Source organism: Musa acuminata, chromosome BXJ2-11 (assembly GCF_036884655.1).
Source record: "Musa acuminata AAA Group cultivar baxijiao chromosome BXJ2-11, Cavendish_Baxijiao_AAA, whole genome shotgun sequence".
Classification (NCBI taxonomy): Eukaryota; Viridiplantae; Streptophyta; class Magnoliopsida; order Zingiberales; family Musaceae; genus Musa; species Musa acuminata.
The window spans coordinates 9372501-9396684 of NC_088348.1; the positions used below are offsets into that span (position 1 = coordinate 9372501).

A 24184-nucleotide genomic window follows, 5' to 3' on the forward strand; every position below is an offset into this window, starting at 1 on the left:
CCCTGCCAACGAGTAGTTCCTTCCTACTCGAGCTTCTCATCATGTCCAGTACTGGCCGGTCTAATAATTTTGTTAAGCCTGAACCACTGACATAAAATGTTTAATGCTGATCTTATAGTAGTATACTCATTAGATGTCAATCTAAGTCTTAGCTCACTTTCGATATGGAAATAAATCTGGGATGTTACAATGTACATGTCCAATTTCCAAATAGTTATTCGAGACTTTGGATTCTTTACTAAATTCAGCTATGGTTCTTATCCGGTGGAGCTGTTTTTGAATTATCGCATGTTAATTCTTTTTCCTTCTACCAGGAATTTGAATGTTATTATTTTCTAGGTGTGCTTGTTGAGTGATCTCATTTTTTTCCATGCTCAATCTTATATAAATATTTCAACTTACTGTTAGCCTACGAGTACTAAATATTAAAGACATTGGGACCTAGTTGATAAAAATACATATTTTTACCAATTGTTCTTGGTTACATTTCTGAAGATGCTCACTTCTGCAGCTTGGTGTGCCTTCTGTTTGCACGTCGAATTCGTGCTTTTGATTCAGTCAAAATATCATCTAAGGTTGCAAGCAAGAATGCTACCTTTTGCTTTTATGAGAACAAAATATCAAAGTATGTATTCCCTTTTCAGTCTCTTTTAACTTCCCCTATGCACTCTACAACAAATAACTCTCTCATTTCTCATTCTTCAGAGGATGCGACAACAAAATCCTATTGGCAGAACATGTGACACCATTTTTCATGGCTTGACTACCTCTTGGAAGCGCATTTGGTTGTTTGCGGGGAGATCTGTAGTTGTTTGATTAAATTACAGTGACTGAATCATTACAGTGTTTACATGCTGGACACCTCCTGTCCTCCATTGCCCTTCAAATAAAGTGATTGGTGCAATCACAGTTCCCCATGGCCTGACAACACCAGCAGCAAGAGGATGGGAGGTGGTCTCTTGCAAATGTAAATGGAAGGGATGCCTACTGCACATAGAAATGGAACATGTACGTGTCAGAGAAGGGAATCGAACTGGATTAAGATTAACAGATTTGCTTTGCATCTTGTTGGCTCCTGCTCTTTATTCTGGTGAGTGATGGAATCCAATTATTGGGCATTGGTGGCGTACAAACTCCTAATATTGTATTCTATCAACCTCAATAATGTGTACAACCATTCATCCTTCAGCCTGAAGGATCAGAATGAGTAGGTGAATGGTTCCTGATCGAGTCTCATCTGATTCTGATATCTTGCAGTAGGATTTCCGAGTGGAAATGTATTTGGTACTACAGGAGATTATGCAGCGCTATATTTTGCACCTTTGCACAGCGTTCTCTGGATCAGAGCAAGTGACTTGATCCATTGTTTGTTTGATTTAATATATGTTTTGTGGCTGACATAGATCTACCAACAACTGGCTTTAACATTAGCATTCTGATCTCAGTTCTTGAGGATTTCCATGCTGTCCTCAGGTTGCTCTTCCAGCATTTGAATTTGAATTCCTTCCTTGTTTCCATCATGGGCTGCAGCATCCTTTTCTTTACTATATAACTCTGTACCAGCAAGCAGAGGAGAAAAGTTTGGGGACGTTCTCTTCTAATTTCTCTGCTTTGAGATGCAGGAAAGCTGCAGTGTTTATTTTAATGTTGGACATCACTGATGGAAGCAGGGAGGAGATCAGTAACAAGTGTGACAAGATTGGATCTACAGAAACAGGAATGGGATGGACATCCACATAAACTGACTAATTGCTAGAGTTATCCCCTCCTCCTTATCTCGATATGGATATAAAGGATATACCATCAATATGCATACAATGACTCAAATCTTGATTTCCTAAGTGGTAAATTTAGAAGAAGAAATTGATATATGTCAATTTTGACATGGATCCTATACAAAGAAAGAATCTCCAGCTAAAAGAAGACTGTTGACAAGAAGCAATGGGATATCTCTGCATCAAAGAATGCATGTTTAATGATGTATCTATCCTTTGTACAAATAGCTTGGCTATATGTGTCTTCTATCTAGACAATCATGAAGGTGTCAAGTTTAAGTTTGACTTGTACATCATTTAATGTAATGGAAGGAGATTATTTTTTTTGTTGAAACATTTGAAGAACCATCATGTTGAATGGTCCAATGTGAATAAAAAGTGAAGCAAACCTAACTATATCACTGTACTAGTGAGAAATCTTATACTCAGTCAAGACAATCCTACATTCATGAACAACAACATATCATGCATGAATCACACAACACAACAAAGTTGGACAAGTGTCCGCACCCATCTGATTGTGATTGTTGCATTGGAATTGTGGGGATCATGACCACAAATCCGAATCATACAACTGTCGTGATTGGGATAGAAACAATCAAACAAAGACTCTTGTTTATGAATTGCTGTCTGGGCCTCAGCTGTCTGCTGCCTCTCCTCTTTGGCAGTAGCTTCCTTCACAAGCACTAGAGAAGAATGTCCCTTGCAAGAAACCTCCACTATGAACAAAAAGCTTCACTAGTTTCATCCTCTTTTTCTCCTTTTGCAGCCAACCAGCTACAATGGTTGGATCATTAAGCTACTTGTTAGACCATATCTCTTTCCCCCTCTATATTCAACTCTTTTTGGACCCACCATTCTTCTTCCTCGCAACTGCACCTGCAAGCGAAGAAGGCACATGAATGAGCTGCTCTCAGGCCTCGTCTCCATAAACTACTCTGTAAGCTCAGGATGTATGATGAACAACAAGCCAGGAAGGCAAGACTCTGATTGGGTTTCCATGTTGGGATAAATCTAAGATGCAAGTTGCAAGCTAAACTATTGTTTAGATTGTGAAGCCAACCCCCTGTTCGACTTCTTGTATTATTTGCTGTGTTGCTCTCAAGACGTAATGTGTCTTCGCAAACAATATCTCTCCAAAAGACACCTTTTTGAGATTTTGAGCTGAATCAAAATCAAATTGAGCTTCACCTGTAAGAGAGGCTTCATTTTGCTGACTTGGGAAATATGATCTTGTTCTTGACCTCGAATCAATCAGCATAATAAGCATTTGTCCATCCAAATCAACACTGTTTTAATTCTGAGTTCTTGAAACCCGAGTTGTTTTACTCTGATCCCAGTACATCATAATAAATGCTTCTACCAAGTCCAAAAGAAGCTCTTGGTCCCCCTGCCACACAAAAACCAATCACCAAGTCCCAGGACAAAAAAGTGGTCGTCAATCCAAAACCACACCCACCCCCCACCCCCCCCCCCCCCGACCCCTCCCTCTCTCCGATTTTTGGTGTATTTAGTGTCTCTAAACACGATTCATCCATTCTTCAAGCAATTAATCAGCACAAGAAAGAGGAAGAGAGCAGTTTTGAAGCCGTCCCTCCTCACCCTATCTTCTATTGCTTCCATCCACGTTCCCTTCCACTATTACCATGCCTTTTCCGTCTCCAGAAGCGCACAAAGCTAAGGACAAACGAAGCCAGAAGCAGAGACAGAGCCGGCCGTGAAGGGGAAGAAGAAAAATACATATCTAAAGTGATGTTTCTCACGTCCCACCACTTCAACCTTCCTTCAATCCAACTCCATTCGAGAACAGTCCTTAGGCCCCCTCCAAATCCATGCCTTTTTTCCATGTTGGAGAAGGAGCAGAAGTGCTCGTGTTGTACAAGTACAATCTTTTTCCAGCCGTTGTTCTAAAAACCCAATCGTTACCCAAACATTGTTCTAAAAATCCAATTTTTACCCAGACACTGTTCTGAAAATCCAACCTTTCCTTTTTGTTGATCTTGTTTTCTTAATACTGGAACTTGCTGTTCGGCCCACCCCAACCTCCTCCACTTTTAATCCTCATAATACCAAGCTATGGCTGAAGTGCTCCGGTCCCCTTCCCACTTCGCCTCGTCTCCCAGACGCACCCTTTCTTGCGACCCGAATGATGGCTCGAATGGCCTTTTAAACCCTTCCAATGGCATTCGAGGGGGCGGAGAGGAGGAGGAGAATGAAAGGCGTGGTGCCGGCGGTGCGATAGAGAGGAAGAGGGAAACGAGGAGAGGGGAAGGAGTTGAGGAGCAGCAGCTGTCTGTGTTGGCACTGCTGCTGACGTTGTTCCGGAAGTCGCTGCTGGGGTGCAAGCCGGAGGGAGTCGACGACGAGGATTTCGGCTCCATGGAAATTGGGTGCCCCACTGAGGTGCAGCACGTCGCACACGTCACCTTCGACCGGTTCCATGGATTTCTCGGGCTGCCTGTCGAGTTCGAGCCGGAGGTCCCCTGCAGAGCCCCCAGCGCAAGGTCTGAAATCACTTGCTTTTCCTGCTTAGATTGTGTTCTTGTTGGGAAAAAAGCGTGAGCTTTTGGTTGACTCTTTGACTTGCGGACAACTTCATGTTCTTTAAATGGAATAATTATCATGAATTCGAAGCCTCTAAATTTCATGAGATATTACAGTTGAAACTTTACATTTAAATTCTTATTTCTTAACAAAAATATTCTTTTCCAGTTTATAGATAGATTTATAAATTCTTAATTAGCAGAATTTAACTGCGCTCTTTTCTCTAATTTTTCTTTCTAGTTCTGGTGTGTGTTATGGAAATTGTCATTGCTTGTTGTGAGGAATAGAAAATTTTGGATGCTGATTATTTGGAAGAACCGGTCGATTAAGTAGGTCGGAACTTTGAAGTGCTAATCATGCACACCCTCAGGAAGCATGTTGCGTGACTTACAATATCATGTTTCATGCTTATAATCGCAAGCTTGTTTGAAACATCTTTGTTAAAGATGTTGATCTATTTTCATCAGCACAAAATTTCATCTTTTGTTATCCTTCACCAAACAATTTTATGGCCTTCTTGCTATCAGGTGAACTGACGATGCCTTTTGAGTCCATTTGTATCACTTTTCAATGACCTGACTATTCAGCGAGCCAAATCGTAATATCTCTAATAAGGAATGCGGGATTTTGATTATAGCTGGTCTTAATATCTCATCGACGATGAGCTGCCTGAACGTTAACATGTACCCATTTAAGAAACATGCCTACCAGACTACTAATTATGACTGCCTTCTAAACATCTGGAACTTAAATACAAATTGGCCAAACTGGTTGGAATTGGTTGATTCTTGATTGTGTTGAGGATCGACTAATTCTGGGTTTTGTGTTTTCACCCTTTCTTTTATTTTATGTAACATGCTAAATTTCTGCTGCAGTGCAACTGTCTTTGGTGTTTCCACTGAATCTATGCAATGTTCATATGATTCTAGAGGCAATAGTGTTCCGACCATACTCTTGCTGATGCAAAGACGTCTTTATGAGCAAGGCGGCCTTCGGGTATATTTGCTGATTCTTAATAGACTTTGTAGTAATTTTTAGATCCCTAATATTTGATGCTATTTAAACTGAACAGACAGAAGGAATCTTCAGAATTAATGCTGAAAATGGCCAAGAGGAATATGTGAGAGATCAGCTAAATAATGGAATAGTGCCGGAGGGTGTTGATGTGCACTGTCTGGCTGGTTTAATAAAGGTATGCCTACAAACTTTTTCCTGTTGCCGCACATGTATATACTAAATGCATACACCCTTTAAAGGTATAAAGCTTGTTTCAAGGCAGAACACCTATGGTCTGTGTATTCTGCATGTTCTGTGTTACTGTCTGTTCGCTAGATTACTACAATCTTTCAATAAAAGTTCATTAAATTAGATGTTAGTTTGGAGAATTAGAATGGATGAGTTTGTTGATTCTTGTGTCAAAATTTTAAATTCTTTTTATCATATTTGGTATATTCTAGTTACCTTTTCTTTGTTATTATAATTATGATGATACAGTCCTGTTTGCTAGTGTACTACGCCAGTAGTTTAGCCGACACCAAATGGTTGGGCCTTCTCGCTGATGATAGATAACATACTGCAAACAGTTCACTTTTCTTTTTTGGTGGATGTCTCGTGCTTCTGTTGACTTTTAATATGTGATGGATAATGCACAATAAACTAAGAACCTTTATTTGAAATGTAGTCAGATTTCGTTTCTGGAGGTTGGTCATAAATTTCGTGGAAATATATGTTCACACTTGTGGAACCAATCGCGTCTTGTTTCGTTGTTCTCTAACTCATTCTGTAAATATTTGATGTAGCAGTTCTCTATATAATGGGAATATGGAGACAGAAGCAATATCATATTTTGGAAATGAAACCATTGCAGAAGTCTTCTTTACTAGTTAATTCATGCCATTGCACTTTGTCTAATTTTATCATACGATCTTCTAATAGATACTTCTTTATGCACTCTTGATTTTGAACTAAAATTCAATACATTAAACATATGCCGAGAACAATTTCCACAGAAAAGTTGATCTTCCTGAAAATATTACCTTCTGCATGTTTTCATTTTCATTATTTTGATGCTTCTACAGGCCTGGTTTAGAGAACTTCCTACCGGGTTGCTGGACTCTCTTTCGTTTGAGCAGGTGATGCAATGCCAGACAGAAGAAGAATGTTCTCGGCTTGCTAGATTGCTACCACCAACAGAGGCTGCTTTATTGGATTGGGCTATCAATTTGATGGCTGATGTTGTCCAAGAAGAACAACAAAACAAGATGAATGCACGCAATGTTGCAACAGTGTTTGCTCCAAACATGACTCAGGTATCTAATGGTAAATGCATGGCACTTATACATCCAACCGTGTTCCTTCACGTAGCCTAATCAATAATTCCTCTATCTTTCGTCATGGCCTTTTCCTGTAGAGAACTTACAGCTTACCATTCAAATTAACACAATTATACCTAATTTCTATCATAATTTTAGATGGCAGATCCTTTGACTGCTTTGATGTATGCGGTGCAAGTGATGAATTTTCTTAGGATGCTGATCTTAAAGACACTTAAAGAGAGACAAGAATCTACTCTAGAGGATGCTTCACTTTCTAATGCAGATCCATCTGATGAGAATGGCCATCACAGCCCTCAGCTTCATCTTGAAGCTCGTCTTAAAGAGGCAACTGAAGATGTTTGTGTTATCGAGGAACCTGTTGTGGACAATCTTGCTGGAGTTCCTGAAGAAAGGCCAACAAAAGATGAGGAAGCTGATGGACCACCTCAGACCTCTCATGACAATGCTGCCTCTGAAGGGACTGCAGTGCAACATTCAACTCATGAACTCTTCTCTGAGAATTCAGCATGCCCCGATGGTTCATCCGGTTGCCAGGAATCAGCAGCTAATTGTTCTAACGCAGTTCATACAAATTCGCATAGGAAAAAGACAGGCCAGTCAAACAATCAAAATCATTGGAAGGGCAGAAAGGCAAAGGGGAAGTCTACCAGTCGAGCTTCCTTGTCAGCTGAGAAGTCAAGGGGGACCAGTATCGCAAGTCGTATAAATTCAAAGGTTGAGCTTGTAGAGGCATGGAGGTGAAACCTGTTCCTTCTAACTCGTATCTGATGGTAGGCATCGGTTGATTTACTGTGAATTTGCTTTCGGTCTTTCGATGTTTCGTACTGTTTGGAACATGTTTTTTGGTTTCTGGTAACTTGAAATTTTGAGTGATCAAAATGTGCTTGTTTTCTTGTTCATCTGACGAACCGAAAACTTGTAATAAACAGCAGAGTCTACAAGATTGTTTGCTTAGGATTCTTGCTTAGCCAAATTCATGCCGAGACATGTTCTTGCCAAACCTGCATGTTCCTCAACTTTTATCTGCATGACCCATGAATGACTGTCATGACAGATGCATGAATGAAAGGGAGTACTGTTAAGCTCCTGGTGGAATGTTTCTGCTCATTGGCTTACATCACCATATTGCTCTTACTAATTAAGAATCTGCTCATTCTTCAGTCTGAACTGTGAATTTTCATATGCATTGAGCGTATAATTAAATATTATTGTAAGAGAAGAAATTCTCGAGCGAAGAACTTGAGTTATTGCCCATGTTTTTGGTTAGAAAAATATTTTTTGATATATTTTGGTTGGTATTGATATAATATAATCGATAAACTTATTTTATCTTTTTTTTTTTTTTTGCATCGTTGGTTCGTGTTATATCTTTTTAGGACAATGAATATTATTCCTATTAGATTATAGTATTTTTGTATTACGTTATAGTTTTTTTTTTAGTATTGTCAAAAACACTATAACACAATATAAAAATATTACGGATATATTTTTTAAATAAAATTTGTACAGAAATATTATAATATAATATGTTTATATTATATTTTTATTAAAAATATTTTAACATAATATAAAAATATTATAACTGGTCTATTGAAAAATGAAGAAAAAAAATTCATATATTAGGTTAAAAAAAAAGAACTTTGTTAGAAAGTTTTGGAAATAATGATACTTTTCAAAAAATAAAAAAATATTTTTAGAAGTTTGCCCTAAACTATATTTTTATATTACATTATAGTATTTTTTTTAGTATTGTCGAAAACACTATGACACAGTATAAAAATATTACAGATAATTTTTTTATACAATTTATACTGAAATATTATAATATAGTATTTTTTATATTATATTATATTATAGTATTTTTATTATTAAAAATATTTTAACATAAATATAAAAATAGTTAACTGGACTAGTTCACCTTGGTGCATAGGAAAATGAAAAAAAAAATCATACATTAGGTTAAAAAAAACGTCATTAGAAAATTTTGGAAATAAGGATAATTTTCAAAATAATAATAATAACTGTTTTTAGGAATTTTCCCTAAACTAATCATAATGATGGTTTTGAGGGATGAAAAAAGAAGAAGAAAAAAAAAAGAGATAATTTTAGGGACAATTGTCGAGTAATTGTGTAATAAATCACTTGAATCCTGGCCTCTTCTAGAATATTCCAGAATCTTGGGACGGTTTTGTAAAGCGTATAATTGGATGGACTTGACGCCGGAATGACGTCATCGCTTCTTGCGAAGCAAGTCACGTATGGCGATAAGATCCGCGGCGGCGCGCATCGCTCGCTAGTGGAGGCCAACGCGATGGAGGGAACGGCTCGTAGAACCCCCCGTTACTTCGGCGACGGCAAGGGTCGGGTCCTCAGCGAGGAGGGGAGAGCCGCCGAGAACGTCTACATCCAGGTAAACAGCCTTACCTTTCTCTCTTTCGATCTTGATTCTTTTGGTGTTCGACGGAGACCGGTTTTGTGTGTAGAAAATGGAGAGGGAGCGGATGGAGACGCTGAGGCGGAAGGCAGAGAAGGAGAAGGAGAGGCTGGAAGCCGGGAAGGCCGAGTCCGAGAAAGTAAGCAAATCATCCTCCTTAGGGTTCCTTTCTTTTTCGTTTGCGATTGATTCTTCGCCCTTTTTTTTTTTGCTGATTCGGTTCTTCTCAAATCATTAGGGTTCATTTGTTTCTTGGGTTGCGAATCGTCTCGATTCTTTAGGGTTTGGTTCTTTATGTGTGTTTGTGATTCTTGTCTCGTTCAAGAAATACGTGTTAGAATCTTGTGGTATCGGATCATAGTTCTACTATATAGGTAGGCCCGACCGCCGTACCGGTTTCCGTTCGAGAACGATTCCGGTTTCCCAAAACCAGGACCGGTTCTGGAATTCTGGTTCTGGTTGCGGTTCGAACGGTTCTGGTTCGAATTGTCAATTTTTTTTATTAGTTTTAACTTAAAAATAATTTAAAATTTTAAAGAAAAATAGATGTATTACTAACTGTAAAGAGTATAATAACAACATAAAAAAAAAAAAGTTGATATAAAGAAGAATAAAATTATAAAATTTTTAATAACCTAGGTTTATTAGTTCTAAGCTTAAGAATTTAATCATCATAACATAGATCCAATTTATATTTTATTTTTATATTTTATTATATTTAGTTGGTTTGAAATCGAAACCATCGAATTGAAATCGCTGGTTCCGATTTCCCAAAAATAGAACCAAAACTGAATCGCCCAGTTCGATTCCGATAACTGTGGTCATGGCTAATACTATAAGCTGTGATCAAGGAGCAAATAAGTAATAAAATTCGGGAATTGGACATGACTCGGCTGTGATCAACTCTCACACCAACTTTTTTTTGTCGTTGCAGACTACCGAGGAACCCCGTAAAAAAGGCTGATGCGGCTCGGAAACACTTGGCTTTGTGTAGAGAGAGTGGTGGACCTAAAATGTCTTGTGTCTGTTCATAAATAAGAGACAACGGTATGTTGATTTCTTTTTTGTGTTAATATGCATGTGGTTTGTGAACTGTAAAATGACATGTTGTAAATGCGATGTTCATTATCATCAGATCTCTTCTGGTGGTTTGCTTCTTTATATATATCTATCTGCTTTATAATTCATTCACAAAGGTTAGCTTGTGCCGAGCGATGCTGAAGCTGGAGAAGTGGGACATTCTCCGCAAGGATTCGATATCATTAATACACTCGTAAGGTTTGTCCTAGGACTAAGAGCAATTTGGTGGATATGCCCACCCCCTCACAAAAGTCACAGTGATGGGTACACAAAGATGGGAAACCTTGGCAGGGATCAGAGTGAAACAAACACGTTCGTTGATGTTATTTAGTCAAATTTGTGAAGCAAGAAATGAATTGATTCATGAAATATATTAAAATTGTAAGATTGGCGGGCGGCAGTTAGCATGTTGGCCAACGATACAATGGACCCGAGCCCACTCGGTTCAGCATTTATGGTGAAGCACACAAGCGAATAAAATAGCTAAGTTGGTCATCTCTTGGCTCAACTAGCAAAAACAGATCAGAGGGCATTCTTATCAAATATGAAGACCTTGTTTTTTATACTACCCACCCACCCACCAAAATGTGCTAAAAATATATTTACTACTGATCTAAAAACATCATATGTTTCTGTTTTGCTATAAATATCACGCTTGAAATAATGCTGCAGTGGTCCTCCAAAAGTGTATTATAATTAACAAACTATGATCCAATACCTACTGGCCACCGCAGGAAAGGACATTACATTACAGAAAAAAAAGATGCTGTTTCAAAGGAAAAGAAACCTGGGCCTCTCAAGTTCTTAAGATGGGGAAATAATGAAACTGATGATACAAGAGACTAATTGTCTCCGAGCACAAGTGCTTTCACGATAGCATCACTCATGCCATCTGCCAACGGGAACAGGTGGCCGGCATCTGGAAGCTCATGGTAATGAACCCAGGGCAATTTTTGGCTGATATAGCGTGACAGGATGACCGGCACAATCAGATCCTCTGCTCCATGCCATAGGTGAACAGATCCTTCATTGTTAGGGAATGGGTTATCAAGTTCCAAAGGGCTAAAGTCCCAGTGTCCAAAATTAACCATCATGTCACGATGAATGGACTCGAATTCTCCTTGTTGCCTTATTTGTGCCTATCATTTGCAAATAGATATGTTGGATCAGCATATAACAACATGGGGATGTTGCTAAGAAAGCCAGTTATCTCCAAATAACTTCAGATAATCCCGACAATATGATTAGATAATTTTTTCTCTGCAAATAGGGACTATGTTGGTAGCATAGTGTTCCAAGAGTACATGACTGGGTTTTTCCTACCTATTTACAAAACCTATGGGGCTGAAGAGCATTCAAATTCAAGAAACAGTTCTCTATATCAATTAAGCTTTTCTTTTAAGCAAATCCTGATATGAACAAAAAACACTGTGCATTGTGTTTGGCAATAAATTTTCATGATCCAATCTAAGAGCTTATAGGGTTTTCTTCAAACTTCAATATATGTTTTTAAACTTGTTCTTTGAGCAATTACTGTTGTAAGGGGGCACCTAGTTTGTTACTCAACAGTCTTTTCTCCATTTTTATTTCCCATCTAGCAACACGAACATATCCGCTGATCCTTCTACATAATTTAGATCCAAAATCTTTACGGCTAAAGTAGACAAATACCATGTGACTGAAACATGGTAATCACCCAAAGCAATAAACTGAGCTTTCTGCTTTTAATTTGGGTAACATAAACTAAACTCTATGCTGTTCATCATGGGTAATGAAATAATCCTACATGAGCCAGAAATAATAGCTAAAGACGGAAAAGCATATTACAGAGGAGTGTACTACCTGATACCCTCTGGCTGCAAATTTTGGTAAAAGCTTTAGGTCTTCAGCAGAAAAGCCATCAACACGTTGAGATATCACACTTGATCCAGGAAATAATTTCTGAGTGTTCCACCAGTATGTCAACCAAGGAGCATAATGAGCTATCCCAATTGCCCATTTATCTTGTAGGAACTGCTGATTATAAGCTTTCTTAGATAAATTGGAAGGAAAACCACGCCACCAGTAGTTGGCAACAGGGGCAACTATTGCTGCTCCAGCAAGTCTGTCACAATAATAAATTCAGGAGATGTCAAAAGAATTTGCCTCTTAGAAACCTTGTTGGAAATATTTTTCCAAAGAAGATAAATTACTACATATTAAGAAAGTCAAAGAACTTTTATTTATCTTTGGCATTAGCTTTTTCTTTTCATGAAACCATCAATGAAAGCAAACTGAAACATAAGTCGTCACATGAAGAAGGAAACATAGTAGTTAATAATATAAAAATCCACTTTATTAATAAAGTTGTCTTACAGAATGCTTAGGAGAATTTCCCACATCGTGTAATTTGAAGTCTCCAAAATTGAGATTGCTGAGATTGAAGAAACTTTAGGGATGATCTTCTGATGGTTTGGTAGTCAGTTTGAAATGGATGTGGCCAGATTTTAGTTCCACCACCATATCAATATTCCACTAAACTAAGTAGGAGATATTTGATGGAGTTCCCTGCATCCTTATTATCTCTCAGCATCAGGACAATTGTCATCACTTTGCATTTTTCGGGTGTTTTATTTGAAACTTTCACTAACTAATGCTAGAATGTGCTCACTTACTATGTAGAAGAAAAAGAATGTGAAATGCACCTCAAACCTGTGATATGAATTTAATGAATTTGGTGATAATAATATGCTTAAACATATGATATCTGGAATTATAAACGACATTGTCTCCTGGAGATGTCATATATTTCTGTAGTTAAATAATAGTATCAGGTATTGTAATATTCTGTAGCTGCGTTTTCACTGTCAGGTTACAGTATGTCAAGTCAGAGACAAAATAACTACACCTGAGGCATAAAAATGTATCACAAAGTTTTAACTTGCATACTTTTAGACATTAAGATTGCTAATTTTTATTGAACATGACTCTGGATGAGGATAAATATAATAATCATAATAATAGGTCAGCTAAACAGCACAAAGCCAAATTTAGAAAGAACAAAAGGAGAAAATCCTTTTGAATGCAGTTTGAAATCATGTAACTAATAAACAAAAGTTACTCTTAGCAAAAGAATAAGTCTAACAGTAGGAGTAACTCATGAATTCTTCTATAGAAAGCAATGCTACACATCAAAGAATAAAACTCGTTCAGATTCAATATGAAAATTCTTCTGAAACTAGTGAAAATCTCTGGTTCATACCTATGAGGAATAAATTTCAAACATGTCCAACCAATCTCTCCTCCCATAGAAAACCCAATAATGTAGAATTTTGATCCAAGCTCCAACTTGTCGGCAAGCTCTTCGATATCCAGTGCTGTGCTTTTCTCTGTCATCTTTGGGTGAGGATCACTCTCTCCATATCCAGCTCTATCAAATGATAGTAAGTAAATCCCTAGTTCTTCAAGCAATGCCTGAAAATTTACACGGTCCATTAGTCTTACTTGCCAGTGTGGTTACACAGTTAGACAATATTGGGAAAACTTAAAGACATGAACAGTGATCAGTACCGGAGATATGGGAATCACATCAAATTTGCAACAGTTAAAACCATGGATAAAAACGATCTTGTACTTTGCCTTTTCTTTTGGAACACCATTTTCTGTGTAGGCCAAATGTCTGCCATCTTTGAGTTTGATTCTGGATGATGTAACAGGAGGGCCATCTGGGGATCCACATATCTTAGGAGGGGTGGGCTGGATTGCCTGATATGACCAAGCGACTAGGCCAATGAAAAGAACAACTGAAAGTTTCTTTATCATCCCTGTATTGTGAAAATTATACTTTAATCAGTTTAAGAAAGAAATTGTAGAAAATTAAGGATTGCTACATGGGCTACCCTCTTTTCCTCCCTCCCATGCCAAACATGTCCTCTTATATGCATAAATCATAAGAAAAGCAGTAGCCACAAAATGACATATGAGTGATTTTTGCCTAAGAAACCACTAATATATAAATAATCATTTCAACTATAATTTTGCTGATGATTTACAGTGTACACATTGAACCAGTATGATATTAATTGTAAGATAACTCAAGAATCGTGGAGCACATGCATAGCGTGCATGCACACACACACACATATACATACATACATGTGTGTGTGAGAATTAGTGTCCATAAAATTTGGGCATGGCTCCATAGCATAAAATAAAGCAATAGAGAGAGATGAAAGACAAATTAGGGAAACATAAATGTAAAGATAAGATCTGTAATTTGCTTTGAAAAAATGGTACAATTCCACTGTGAAACTATTTGCTTAGAGGCATAAAAGTAAGTACATATAAGCCAAACTAAGTATTACAATGTCTATGAATGTGATTTTGTAGCATGGAGTTCAATTTTGCCCAGACCAGTCCATACCGACCGGTATTTATCAGTTCTAGTGCAGTAGATGGATCACCTTACTTTAGGAGGTTTGGTCCAGTCTATTTTTCCATTTAACAGTTGTCTTTTTCTCTCTTTTTTTTTCTTTTAAACATCCCGTCGCCTAGGACTCGTGATTCACGAACATTAATCACCTCTATCAGTCACTCGACCACCACCAACCCCTGCTGCCACCAGTGCGCTCAAAGCCTGCTGCCAACCGCCAACCTCATCTATGGTATATCTCCTCCTTCCTTCCTTCCTTCTTCTTCTTCTTCTACATCCTCCCCACCTCCCCTAGCAGCATGGTACCACAATATGTTCTAGCGTACCATGTATCATTATATTACAACATACCGGATCCATGCCGCTCAAGCCATGGATTCGCATGGGTCCGGTACCAGAAATTAAATACCTTGCCTTGTAGTGGCTAAACACCATCATGTGACTAAATTAAAAAGAAAAGGGAGAAAAACATCATTTAGTTCAAACTCAGCAATCGTGGGACTAATATCTTAGGAATACAGCACAAACATAAATACATCACATACATGGATGTGCATACATACACATGGATACACATAAATATATCTACCACAACCACAAAAGGAGAATAGGACACGCACACACACATAGGTATCATAGAACTGAAAAGAGAAAATACATATAGAAATCTTCACATCAGTAGGCAAGGACTTCTTGTCACTACTCTTGGATATCTTCACCAATAAAGAAAAACAGACTGTAATAAAAAAGTACATGAGACTGATGTTCATCCAGTTAGTAGCACCAATGAGTGATGTGATCGAAGCATACAGGTATTTAACATTAAGAACATCGGAATTATCTCCACCATTAACGTGTTACTAAGATCATCAATTTTCCAACCTTGCATGAGAAAGTTGAGATGTAGCATCTGTTCCTAACTTTACTTCGACTTCCTCTCTCTAGAGAGATCTAGCAACCGTTCCTAACATCAATGAGTAGTAAAAATTTGATTCACGGGAAGATACTCCTCAGGTCAATTTCATCAGCTTCAGATCACTTAAAAAGGGTTTAGATTTCAAGTATTCCTACATCCCTAGTTCTAATATCCTCATAAAGCAACTTCAAATGACTTCAAAGCATACATTCCAGGATTACAAATTACACCATAACCACCTCGCAAATCTCGATCACTCAGCAGATGCTAGAACCCACCACCTAATGTAATTACAGGTGTCGGAACAAGGACCACAAGAACCCTAGTGCTTCGGCCACCATCCAATTTGAACTTGTTCTATGGTCAACAAGTCCAATCATGTTTTGCAGTGTACAAACCTACAGATCACTGGAACCAGAAAGTACATGTGCTGCTTTTGGGACCTTCACAGTGCTCAACAACCAGAAATCACGAAACCTGATATTGAAATGAGAGAAAAAAGAGAGAGAATCCGTGAAGCCCTAAAGACGAAAACGAAACAGAGGCGAAAAGAGATGGAGACCTCGAGGGAGGAAAGAGGAAACGGCGTGCGTCTTCTTTCTGGTGTGAGCTCTTGCAGATGCGGCCGAGACCTTCCGGATCGTGCCCGCCATCGCCTTGCTCGCTGGTCTCGCTTCCCTTCTCCTCTTCCCTCGGCTCGACACAGGCGCCGATAAACGGGCAATATAAAGAGACGTGAGTCAACGCACTATGATCCCCAATTCGCCTATCGATCTCCCTCGGACAGTCACTCATAGGAGTTCGGAGCGGTCCGTAATCGTGTAACAACCACCAACATTAGCCAAATTTTTTTATTTATTGAAATCAAAATAATATTATCGTTTTATACTTTGAAAATATTTTTTGTTGTCATTTTGAAGATAGTGATTTATATTTATATAAATATCTTTGTAACGATTTCTTATATCACGGTTTTTTAGAATAAAAAATTTGCTCTCAGTCACGTGTTAGGAACGTGATGGTTTGGTTTGGTGTGCCCATCAGGTGACATCATGAAAACAAAGATGTGGAACAACTTCATGTATACTATCGGATTTGAATTGAAGATCCGCGCATTCTATTTAAGTAACCTATACCCGTATTTTTATGTTGGATTCGGGTTGGATGTGCCGTCGTCCTCTCCCTCCGCTTCCGCCGCCATCGGCTCCCTCTCCATTGCCGCTGCAGTCATTTTCTCCCTGCGCAAGCTTCTGGAGCAATCCATCACCACCGGCCGCAGCATGCCTTCGACGGCCTCGTCGCAGCCTAGCAGAAGCTCGAGCCCTTCGATTCCCTCGTGGTGAGAATACGCCGACGACAAGAGAGAGAGAGAGACAGACAGACAGATAGCCTAAAAACAAACCCTAGCTTGGAGTAGCCGGCCCGAACTCCCGTTCCCTTCCTCTATCTTCTTCGCCTCTCCGTCTTCCTCATCCGCCGTCTCCCTTCCGTATCGATGGCGATTGCAGCCGCCGACGAAACGGGCCGCAGCAGGGCGTACCGCCTAGTGGCGGCGAAGGGCGAGGACTAGCGGCACGGTGAGACAAGGTCCTTTCTCGTTTCTTGATCGTGTAGATGTAGAAGATTTCATCTTCCTGTTCATCTGCCTTATTGCCAGATCCCTACTCCCTCTTGGGATCGAGAAACATAGGCGTATTTTGGACATCTGATGATGCTAACAGACATTCAAGGTTAGGGCTGTTAGGGGAAGCTCCATCCTTTCAAGGTCTGACCGCCTCCTTATTCTATTCCATGGATCGACATCTTTTAACTTCGTTGTAGAACGATGGCTATGCTTACATGTGTTTCACATTGATAGTTGTAGAAGTTGGTATGTTTTATTATTGTGCTTCCCACTGGGTGGGAATTCGTTACCGAAAGAAGGGACCTTTCTGATGTAGAATAGAGAAATAGTTTTCCTCATTGCAGTCAGATCCATGCTGAATCGAATTCTGTATCTTCCCACAGTGAGGTTGACACTGATACCTGATTAATGGTTCACGTTAAACCAATTACCTAGCATATCAATCATCCCTCAATGAGTTTTTTGTTCCATGTTCTTTCATGTCTGGGGTCAGTGCGTCAATGTAATGTTACTTTCATTTCAATAAGTAATTGTATTAGATTTTGCTACCTCTTTGCTAGAAATATCCAGTGATGAATAAATGTTTTAGCTCGTGACATGTTTATTTGTTATTTTGATGTATTAGATTTTATGCAAACTTTTAGAAAGATATATATTTACCAACATATCATCACATTTCTTTTACCTGCATTATGATGTATATATAACAAATAATACCGAGTAATTCCTTTTTATGCTCCCTTTTTTCATCTTTTTACATTTCTAGATCTCTTCACTCTTTGGGTCAACATACGTCTCAGGTCACAGTCTAAAGTAGTCTCACTTTTTCCCCTAATTTTTCTTTTATAGATTACTTTAGTTCATTTGGAGTACCTATTGATGCCCCGAGTATATAAATAGTTAGAAGCAGCAATTAAACTGACAAGGTTTCGTCAGAAAATTTCAGAAATGTTGGTTCCAGTGTGTTTTCATCACTCTTAAACTTGCAATTTTCTTATTTGGCTAACATAATTACTTATTAGTGGTTTCTTTGGCTGTGGCTGCAAATTATGCGCATTTGTTTGTGTTTTAATGGTTTCTACATTTTGAGCTGTTCCTTTGTTTGTTGGACAATTTGCTCCTAAATCTGAAAGGGTTTACACTCCATTGATGTACTTCATTTCATGTCTGTCTTTGGTTCAAAGAAAGGATATGATGGCTTGTGTAAAAGGTCTGAGTAAGAAATATATGATTGTAATGAGATGGCTTTTGGACAAGGAAGAGGGCCCTGGCCCTTGCTCAAGTTGTGGCACTGTGCTTTCGCAACCTCTTCTATATTAAACAGTTCATGTTTAGGCATGGCAATGGGTTGGAAAAAAAGGCGTGGGCTGCATTTTAGTATTAAATGTTGACCTAGACTTCTCCCTATATTCCGAGTAGATGCCATCTGATTGCTATCATGTTTTCTTCACTGATCAAATTTCCAATCTGATCCTTTAAATCTTATAATGACTTTGCTGTTTTGGTTTTCTTTCTCCAAAGGTTTCTGTGACTTGAGAATTCATGCATAGGCATCGACTATGATACTAGGCTGCTGAATATTTTCTAGATCAGGAATGTGTATCAGAAATGGTTTTTTATTTTTACATTGTGCTAGTGTTCTGCAAATTCATATTTTGTTTATTGGTTATGAGCTTTTGGAGCAGTCAATTTTGACATTCACAGAAATGATCCATCCTTTTATCAGTGACATTGAACTTTTGCATGGATTTACCAGTAGTTTATTATTATGAAAATGATCTAAAGTTTGTTACATAATTTTATTGTACTGTGGGTTTACTAGACTGTTTTGGTTTCTGTCATGATCCTGAGGAAGCATGTGTATTTACACCTAATGGAAATTGCAATTATGCAAAACATATTTTCCTTACTTTTTTGTTTGAGGAGTTGATTTTTAGCTTCTTTTTACAAAAGATACACTGATTTGCTTTTGGATTTGTTTTGGCTCTGTTTCAGCTAACAGTGGACTAAAAGATTGGAACACAACTGAATCAAGTTTGATCAAATCAGTCTAGTGGCTTCATATTTGGCCTTCGGATCTTCTTTTCTGGTGGAGTTCGAACATCAATTTTTTATTCTCATTGATCCAAAACAATGAGAAAACTTTTATCTACTTGGCACTACATTTGAGCACCGATGTAATGGGCCACTTTTGGACGACCTCCTAACCCTCATTTTGCAATTTGAGACATCTAAGTGGTGAAGGTACCTTACGTCACTTTTTGGTGATGATATAGTTCTATACTAAAATCTGTCAAGATCTATGTTCATGAGATTTGATATAGTTTTATATTGATTGACAATGATCTAACATAAACATATACCCTTTTTAGCTAGGCTTGAGATTGGCATTGATAATGTTAATTTTATTTATGCCAAAAAAAAAAGGCAACTAGGTTCTTGCCACTTCTATTGGAGTCAACTGAGCATTTTCAAATGGTTACCTGTAGAGATGACATGCAAGTTAAGATGGGAGTTATACCCATCCCACCTATCCTCTCTCTCTCTCTCTCTCTCTTCCCTTGTCTTGCTTCTCGGCAAAGTTTTGCTTGTGCCTTACCTATTGGTTTTTAGGAACCCTGGCTACATTGTTCTGCTTCAGTTTGGACTTCTTGTGGCATGAATCATAAATATCTCTTCCATGTTGACAATTTGGCCATATTTTAAATTGATTTAGTAATTTTATTAGTTTATATTGGAGCTTGAGGAAAAGCCATTTTGTTCTTCCTATCTTGTTAGTTGCAAGATTCACGGATGACTCCACCAGAAGACGCGATCAACGTTAAACCACAAAAGAAGAAACCATCGAAATGGATGTCTACTGCAGTTCAGATCAAAGAAGAGTGTTGGGGGAAAAGAAGCTTCCCATCTGTCCAACAAGCCACAAAATGGATCCAAGAGAGGCCTGTAAAGTGAGTCTTTCCACCATATCCGACAGACAGACAGACAGACAGGTCAACTCCTGATTCTTTGTGTGATTCCTCAGGATCCAGTGACTACTGCAGGGCACTACGGCGCAAATACTTATTGCTGGAGGAAGAAAGCTTGATGCAGAGGTAAGAACTCTGGAAGATGAGAAGTTTGCTCTGTTGGATCAGCTCGTTGTCTTGGAAGGTCTTCTTGATCCTTCATCATGTAGGGGGTTTGTGAAGAGAACACCACCCGACAGAGAGATTTGTATGTTCTTAAAAGCCCAAGCTACGATCTGAATTGATGTATCAGTTGTATTTTCTGATTAAGATGTATAAAATATTACAAATGAGAGAGAATTCAAAATATAGTTTAGAAGGAACTCAGGTGTGAATCACTGTCGAACATCTATTCCAAACCTTTCGTGGAGACATTGATATGATTACTGTACAAAAAGAATATATAGAATGCAGGAAGATAGTAGATAGGATCAGAAAGTGACCAAAGAAATTTTTATCAAATCAATGAGCATTTAGAAGAATATAAATATTTTAAAAATACAAGAAAACATTTTTAATAAAAATATCTAAAATAAAATTTGAATTTTAAGATATAATATTTACCGGCAAAGTGTACATAATATCTTTGCATTCACTGATTAATAGTAGAATTTTTAGGAGGTTTATATGCAAAGTGAATCTCTTAATTATCCTCTTTACTCTCGTATAAAAGTATAATAGCATCGAAAAGATATTAAATTTGATCTATGATTTTTTAATTTTAATTTTTTTTTTATATTAAAAATTTACACATAATAGCATAATCACATATCTATACTTACCCATGTCACATATATCTATCAACTTAGATTTGCAAGCATCTTTACTTGTTTTAGATAGCGTGTAGTTTTTGCATAGCAAGGGACAGGATAACATAGAGTGTGTCCCATGGCTTGCTTGCTTGCTCGCTCAAATAAGCCAAGAAAACACCTTGATGGAGACGAGGAGGAGGATGTTTGTTGTATGCTGATGCTGAAAGCATATGCAAGTGTGCACCTTACAATGCTTTTTCTCCTCGATCCGAGTTTGCTTTCAAGTTTGGACATCAATTTTGCCAACCTAATCTTTCTTTATATCTAACGATCTCAGTCCGTGATCTCTTCCACCCCAAGAAGGAAGATGGAAAGACGGCCATGGTCTTCCCCTCTGCGCCTCGTCTTGCTCTTCCTGGTCTCTCTTCAGGCCTCCGGATACACACGGCCGCCACCGGGGAGGATCATCGAAACAGCCCACACCAAGTCTTCGTCCCACCCACAACAGGTGTGCAGTGTTAGTTCTGATTCATGCAGTCATCAATGAAGTGATCGTGACTTCCGCTGTGATTAGGTCCATGTCTCAGCAGTCGCCGCAGATCACACGAGGGTTTCATGGATCACCGACGACAGGCATGTTCCTTCGCTGGTGGAGTACGGGAAGGTGTCCGGGAAGTATGACACCGCCGCCACCGGAGAGCACACTTCCTACATTTACTTCTTCTACACCTCCGGCAAGATCCACCACGTCACGATCGGGCCTCTGGAGCCCGACACGGTGTACTACTACCGCTGCGGTGGAATCGACCAAGAATTCAGCTTCAAAACCCCGCCTGCAGCTCTCCCCATCGAGTTTGCCGTCATAGGTTCGATGCTCGTGCTTGTTGCGAGGAGTGCTGTTCTTGCTGAAGATCTTTGTCTACAGGTGATCTCGGGCAGACGGAATGGACGGCGTCGACGCTGGCGCATGTCGCGGAGTCGAACTACGACATGCTCCTCCTCCCCGGCGATCTCTCGTACGCAGACACGCAGCAGCCGCTGTGGGACTCCTTCGGACGCTTCGTCCAGCCTTACGCCAGCAAACGCCCGTGGATGGTCACCGAGGGCAACCACGATATCGAGGCCTTCCCCGTCTTCCACTGCCACCCCTTCGTAGCCTACGACAGCAGGTGGCGCATGCCGTACGAGGAGAGCGGCTCCGCCTCCAACCTCTATTACTCCTTCGACGTCGCCGGTGCCGTTCATGTCGTCATGCTGGGATCCTATGCCGACTTCAACGCCAGCTCAGCACAGTACAAATGGCTGGTGGCGGATCTGGCGAAGGTCGACCGGAGGATCACTCCTTGGCTAGTCGCGCTCCTCCATGCGCCTTGGTACAACACCAATCTGGCGCATCAGGAGGAGGGGGAGAGCATGAGGCAAGCCATGGAGTCGCTGCTCTACCGAGCTCGCGCGGATGTCGTCTTTGCAGGCCACGTCCATGCCTATGAGCGCTTCGTGAGCCTTCTTCTTCCGTCGAGTTAGGATTAAGCTTTTGATCCAGCAAAACAAATCCGAATTGATGGCTTTGGTGCAGACGAGGGCATACGACAACAAGGCAAACCCTTGCGGGCCTGCGTATATAACCATTGGAGATGGAGGAAACAGGGAAGGACTCGCACTACAGTGAGTAGGACGCACAGAAACAGTAACTCGTCATCTAGAAGCATTCTGATGTAGATTTTGATGTCCGTCCATGCGATCATGTGAAGGTTCGACAAGCATCACAAGTCTGCATCGCTTTCCTTGTTCCGGGAGGCAAGCTTCGGGCACGGGCGGCTGAAGGTGGTGAACGGCACGCATGCTCACTGGTCGTGGTACCGCAACGACGAGGACGACGGCTCCACCGTCGGCGACCAGGTGTGGGTGGAGAGCTTGAGTGCTTCTGCCGCTTGTGGGGGTCCGCTGGGTGGGGTTCCATCTGCTTCAACGAAGGTTGAGCTGTAGATTTCAGAAACGTAGGTGAGACCGGGGGATGGTGATGCAAACATGAAAACCTGTTGTTTTAGCTCTCCAAATCATTGATAAACCTTTTTTCTTTCTTTCTTTATTTTAAAGCTTTTTTTAAGAAAAAAAAAAACTCATTGAACATATTTTTTAAGGATAAATGATGCCATTTATTTTTCAAAACATTCATTAAATTTATTTTTAAAAGTAAACGATGAGAACGAAATCAAATCCCAAAAAATGAGATAACTAGCTTATTAATTATATTGAGTTTAAATCATTAACTTAAAATATTTAAGTTGAAATTAATAATAATTCAGTACTCATATTTTTATAAATCAATTTTGATTTTTACCTACTTTCGACTAATCAGAATGCTATGAGATATAGTCTAATGAGTGATTTTTTTCTATTTAAATTTTTTACTATATCTTAATTGTAATGCCCTAAAAGGCTATACAATACCTAATAAGAAAATCTATATAATTGTGGGATTGTAGTGCCCTTGACTTTTGGTTGGGTTGAGGCATTACAATTACCATTAACTATAGTTAATATTATCTAGTTTGAATTTTAAAAACACATACCTAATAAAGGGATTAAACACAGTTTTATTCTAGTTGTATGATAATTAAATGGCAAAGATTTGTAAGTTTTTGGATTTTACAAGGATATAGGGTATATATATATATATATATATGTGTGTGTGTGTGTAATTTTGTTATAAATTGAAAAGATGTTCCAAAATTTAGAAGAAATATGATGAGGTCAGATTTGAGTCATAAAATAATGATTGTTATAAATATTTGAAAAAAAAAAACTGGGTGTAATTAAATGAAACACCAAGTTTGATAGAGTCAACTTGTAATAGATTCAACTACCCTATATGTGTTTGATCACATAACATATTAGATTAGCTTATTGTTGGCTCCAATCAACTTCCTCCATATAAGATCCAATTGGATCATCCATGATCAAATTAGTCTATTACTTATTTAAATAAATTTAATTAGTTTAGTGGTTATTTTATATATGTCATCACATGATAACATATTTTTATTTATATATTTATTATTTTGTATTTGGACTTTAAAAAAAAAGGTCTAAAATATTGTAATGAAGGTCATAAAAAATATAGTTAATTGTATTATTTTCTTATTTTCATATCTATTGATCCCTCACATGTTATGCTAAACCATCACCATACTCTTCTGCTCTCTTTTTAATAACAAAGGAATATAAAAATAATAAGAATGATAGTAATTATGGATAACAAAATAAGATAATTAGTTTCTTTTTCTCCTCGTTGAGTAAATAT

General features: G+C 38.7%; 4 protein-coding genes and 2 long non-coding RNA genes across 9 annotated transcripts in view; 5 read left to right on the forward strand and 1 right to left on the reverse strand.

The window, feature by feature from the left end:
* The window catches only part of LOC135627411 (uncharacterized), a 2860-nt gene extending 794 nt beyond the window's left edge, over positions 1-2066 (forward strand). For both annotated transcript variants that reach the window (XR_010492599.1, XR_010492598.1), the window contains 2 exons: positions 512-625; positions 706-2066. This is a non-coding gene — a long non-coding RNA (uncharacterized LOC135627411). The remainder of the gene's footprint in view (positions 1-511; positions 626-705) is intronic.
* Positions 2067-3265: 1199 nt separating this feature from the next.
* Positions 3266-7622, forward strand: LOC103971217 (rho GTPase-activating protein 5). Of its 2 annotated transcripts, none has more exons than XM_009385184.3 (5): positions 3266-4279; positions 5195-5315; positions 5392-5511; positions 6398-6628; positions 6918-7622. In XM_009385184.3, the coding sequence occupies exons 1-5, from the start codon at positions 3852-3854 to the stop codon at positions 7359-7361; spliced, it is 1344 nt and encodes a 447-aa protein (XP_009383459.2). In that variant the 5' UTR covers positions 3266-3851; the 3' UTR covers positions 7362-7622. The 2 variants fall into 2 exon arrangements, with proteins under 2 accessions (XP_009383459.2, XP_009383458.2); XM_009385183.3 differs by having other exon boundaries at positions 3268-4279; positions 6791-7622.
* A 1242-nt stretch (positions 7623-8864) lies between these two features.
* Positions 8865-10223, forward strand: LOC135627971 (uncharacterized protein At2g27730, mitochondrial-like). The gene is made up of 3 exons (XM_065134456.1): positions 8865-9065; positions 9139-9228; positions 10024-10223. Exons 1-3 carry the CDS (start codon positions 8880-8882, stop codon positions 10051-10053), a joined length of 306 nt encoding a protein of 101 aa, XP_064990528.1. The 5' UTR covers positions 8865-8879; the 3' UTR covers positions 10054-10223.
* A 534-nt stretch (positions 10224-10757) lies between these two features.
* On the reverse strand, positions 10758-16292 carry LOC135627970 (uncharacterized). Of its 2 annotated transcripts, none has more exons than XM_065134455.1 (5): positions 16059-16292; positions 13788-13972; positions 13411-13622; positions 12012-12273; positions 10758-11308 (listed from the first exon to the last, which is right to left on the reverse strand). In XM_065134455.1, the coding sequence occupies exons 1-5, from the start codon at positions 16147-16149 to the stop codon at positions 11012-11014; spliced, it is 1047 nt and encodes a 348-aa protein (XP_064990527.1). In that variant the 5' UTR covers positions 16150-16292; the 3' UTR covers positions 10758-11011. The 2 variants fall into 2 exon arrangements, with proteins under 2 accessions (XP_064990527.1, XP_064990526.1); XM_065134454.1 differs by having other exon boundaries at positions 13719-13972; positions 16059-16289.
* A 266-nt stretch (positions 16293-16558) lies between these two features.
* On the forward strand, positions 16559-20451 carry LOC135627972 (uncharacterized). Its single transcript, XR_010492740.1, has 5 exons — positions 16559-17073; positions 17154-17261; positions 19116-19364; positions 19899-20071; positions 20146-20451. It is a non-coding gene; the product is annotated as an uncharacterized LOC135627972 (long non-coding RNA).
* Positions 20452-21090: 639 nt separating this feature from the next.
* Positions 21091-22969, forward strand: LOC135626287 (purple acid phosphatase 22-like). The gene is made up of 6 exons (XM_065131487.1): positions 21091-21116; positions 21244-21388; positions 21455-21746; positions 21806-22377; positions 22457-22545; positions 22632-22969. Exons 2-6 carry the CDS (start codon positions 21248-21250, stop codon positions 22864-22866), a joined length of 1329 nt encoding a protein of 442 aa, XP_064987559.1. The 5' UTR covers positions 21091-21116; positions 21244-21247; the 3' UTR covers positions 22867-22969.
* Positions 22970-24184: the final 1215 nt, after the last annotated feature.

What these genes read in the sequence shown, in the direction of transcription:
- LOC103971217 (XM_009385183.3), top strand. Translation starts at nt 3,852, where the DNA reads ATGGCTGAAGTGCTCCGGTCCCCTTCCCACTTCGCCTCGTCTCCCAGA. An exon ending in GTCTGGCTGGTTTAATAAAG is followed by an intron (nt 5,512 to 6,397) that starts GTATGCCTACAA and finishes ATGCTTCTACAG; the next exon opens with GCCTGGTTTAGAGAACTTCC. An exon ending in TTGCTCCAAACATGACTCAG is followed by an intron (nt 6,629 to 6,790) that starts GTATCTAATGGT and finishes TCATAATTTTAG; the next exon opens with ATGGCAGATCCTTTGACTGC.
- LOC135627971 (XM_065134456.1), top strand. Translation starts at nt 8,880, where the DNA reads ATGACGTCATCGCTTCTTGCGAAGCAAGTCACGTATGGCGATAAGATC. An exon ending in CCGAGAACGTCTACATCCAG is followed by an intron (nt 9,066 to 9,138) that starts GTAAACAGCCTT and finishes TTTTGTGTGTAG; the next exon opens with AAAATGGAGAGGGAGCGGAT. An exon ending in GGAAGGCCGAGTCCGAGAAA is followed by an intron (nt 9,229 to 10,023) that starts GTAAGCAAATCA and finishes TTGTCGTTGCAG; the next exon opens with ACTACCGAGGAACCCCGTAA.
- LOC135627970 (XM_065134454.1), bottom strand. Translation starts at nt 16,149, where the DNA reads ATGGCGGGCACGATCCGGAAGGTCTCGGCCGCATCTGCAAGAGCTCAC. An exon ending in TTCCTCTTTCCTCCCTCGAG is followed by an intron (nt 13,973 to 16,058) that starts GTCTCCATCTCT and finishes TTCACAATACAG; the next exon opens with GGATGATAAAGAAACTTTCA. An exon ending in TTGAAATTTATTCCTCATAG is followed by an intron (nt 12,274 to 13,410) that starts GTATGAACCAGA and finishes TTATTGTGACAG; the next exon opens with ACTTGCTGGAGCAGCAATAG.
- LOC135626287 (XM_065131487.1), top strand. Translation starts at nt 21,248, where the DNA reads ATGGAAAGACGGCCATGGTCTTCCCCTCTGCGCCTCGTCTTGCTCTTC. An exon ending in CTTCGTCCCACCCACAACAG is followed by an intron (nt 21,389 to 21,454) that starts GTGTGCAGTGTT and finishes CGCTGTGATTAG; the next exon opens with GTCCATGTCTCAGCAGTCGC. An exon ending in TCCATGCCTATGAGCGCTTC is followed by an intron (nt 22,378 to 22,456) that starts GTGAGCCTTCTT and finishes GCTTTGGTGCAG; the next exon opens with ACGAGGGCATACGACAACAA.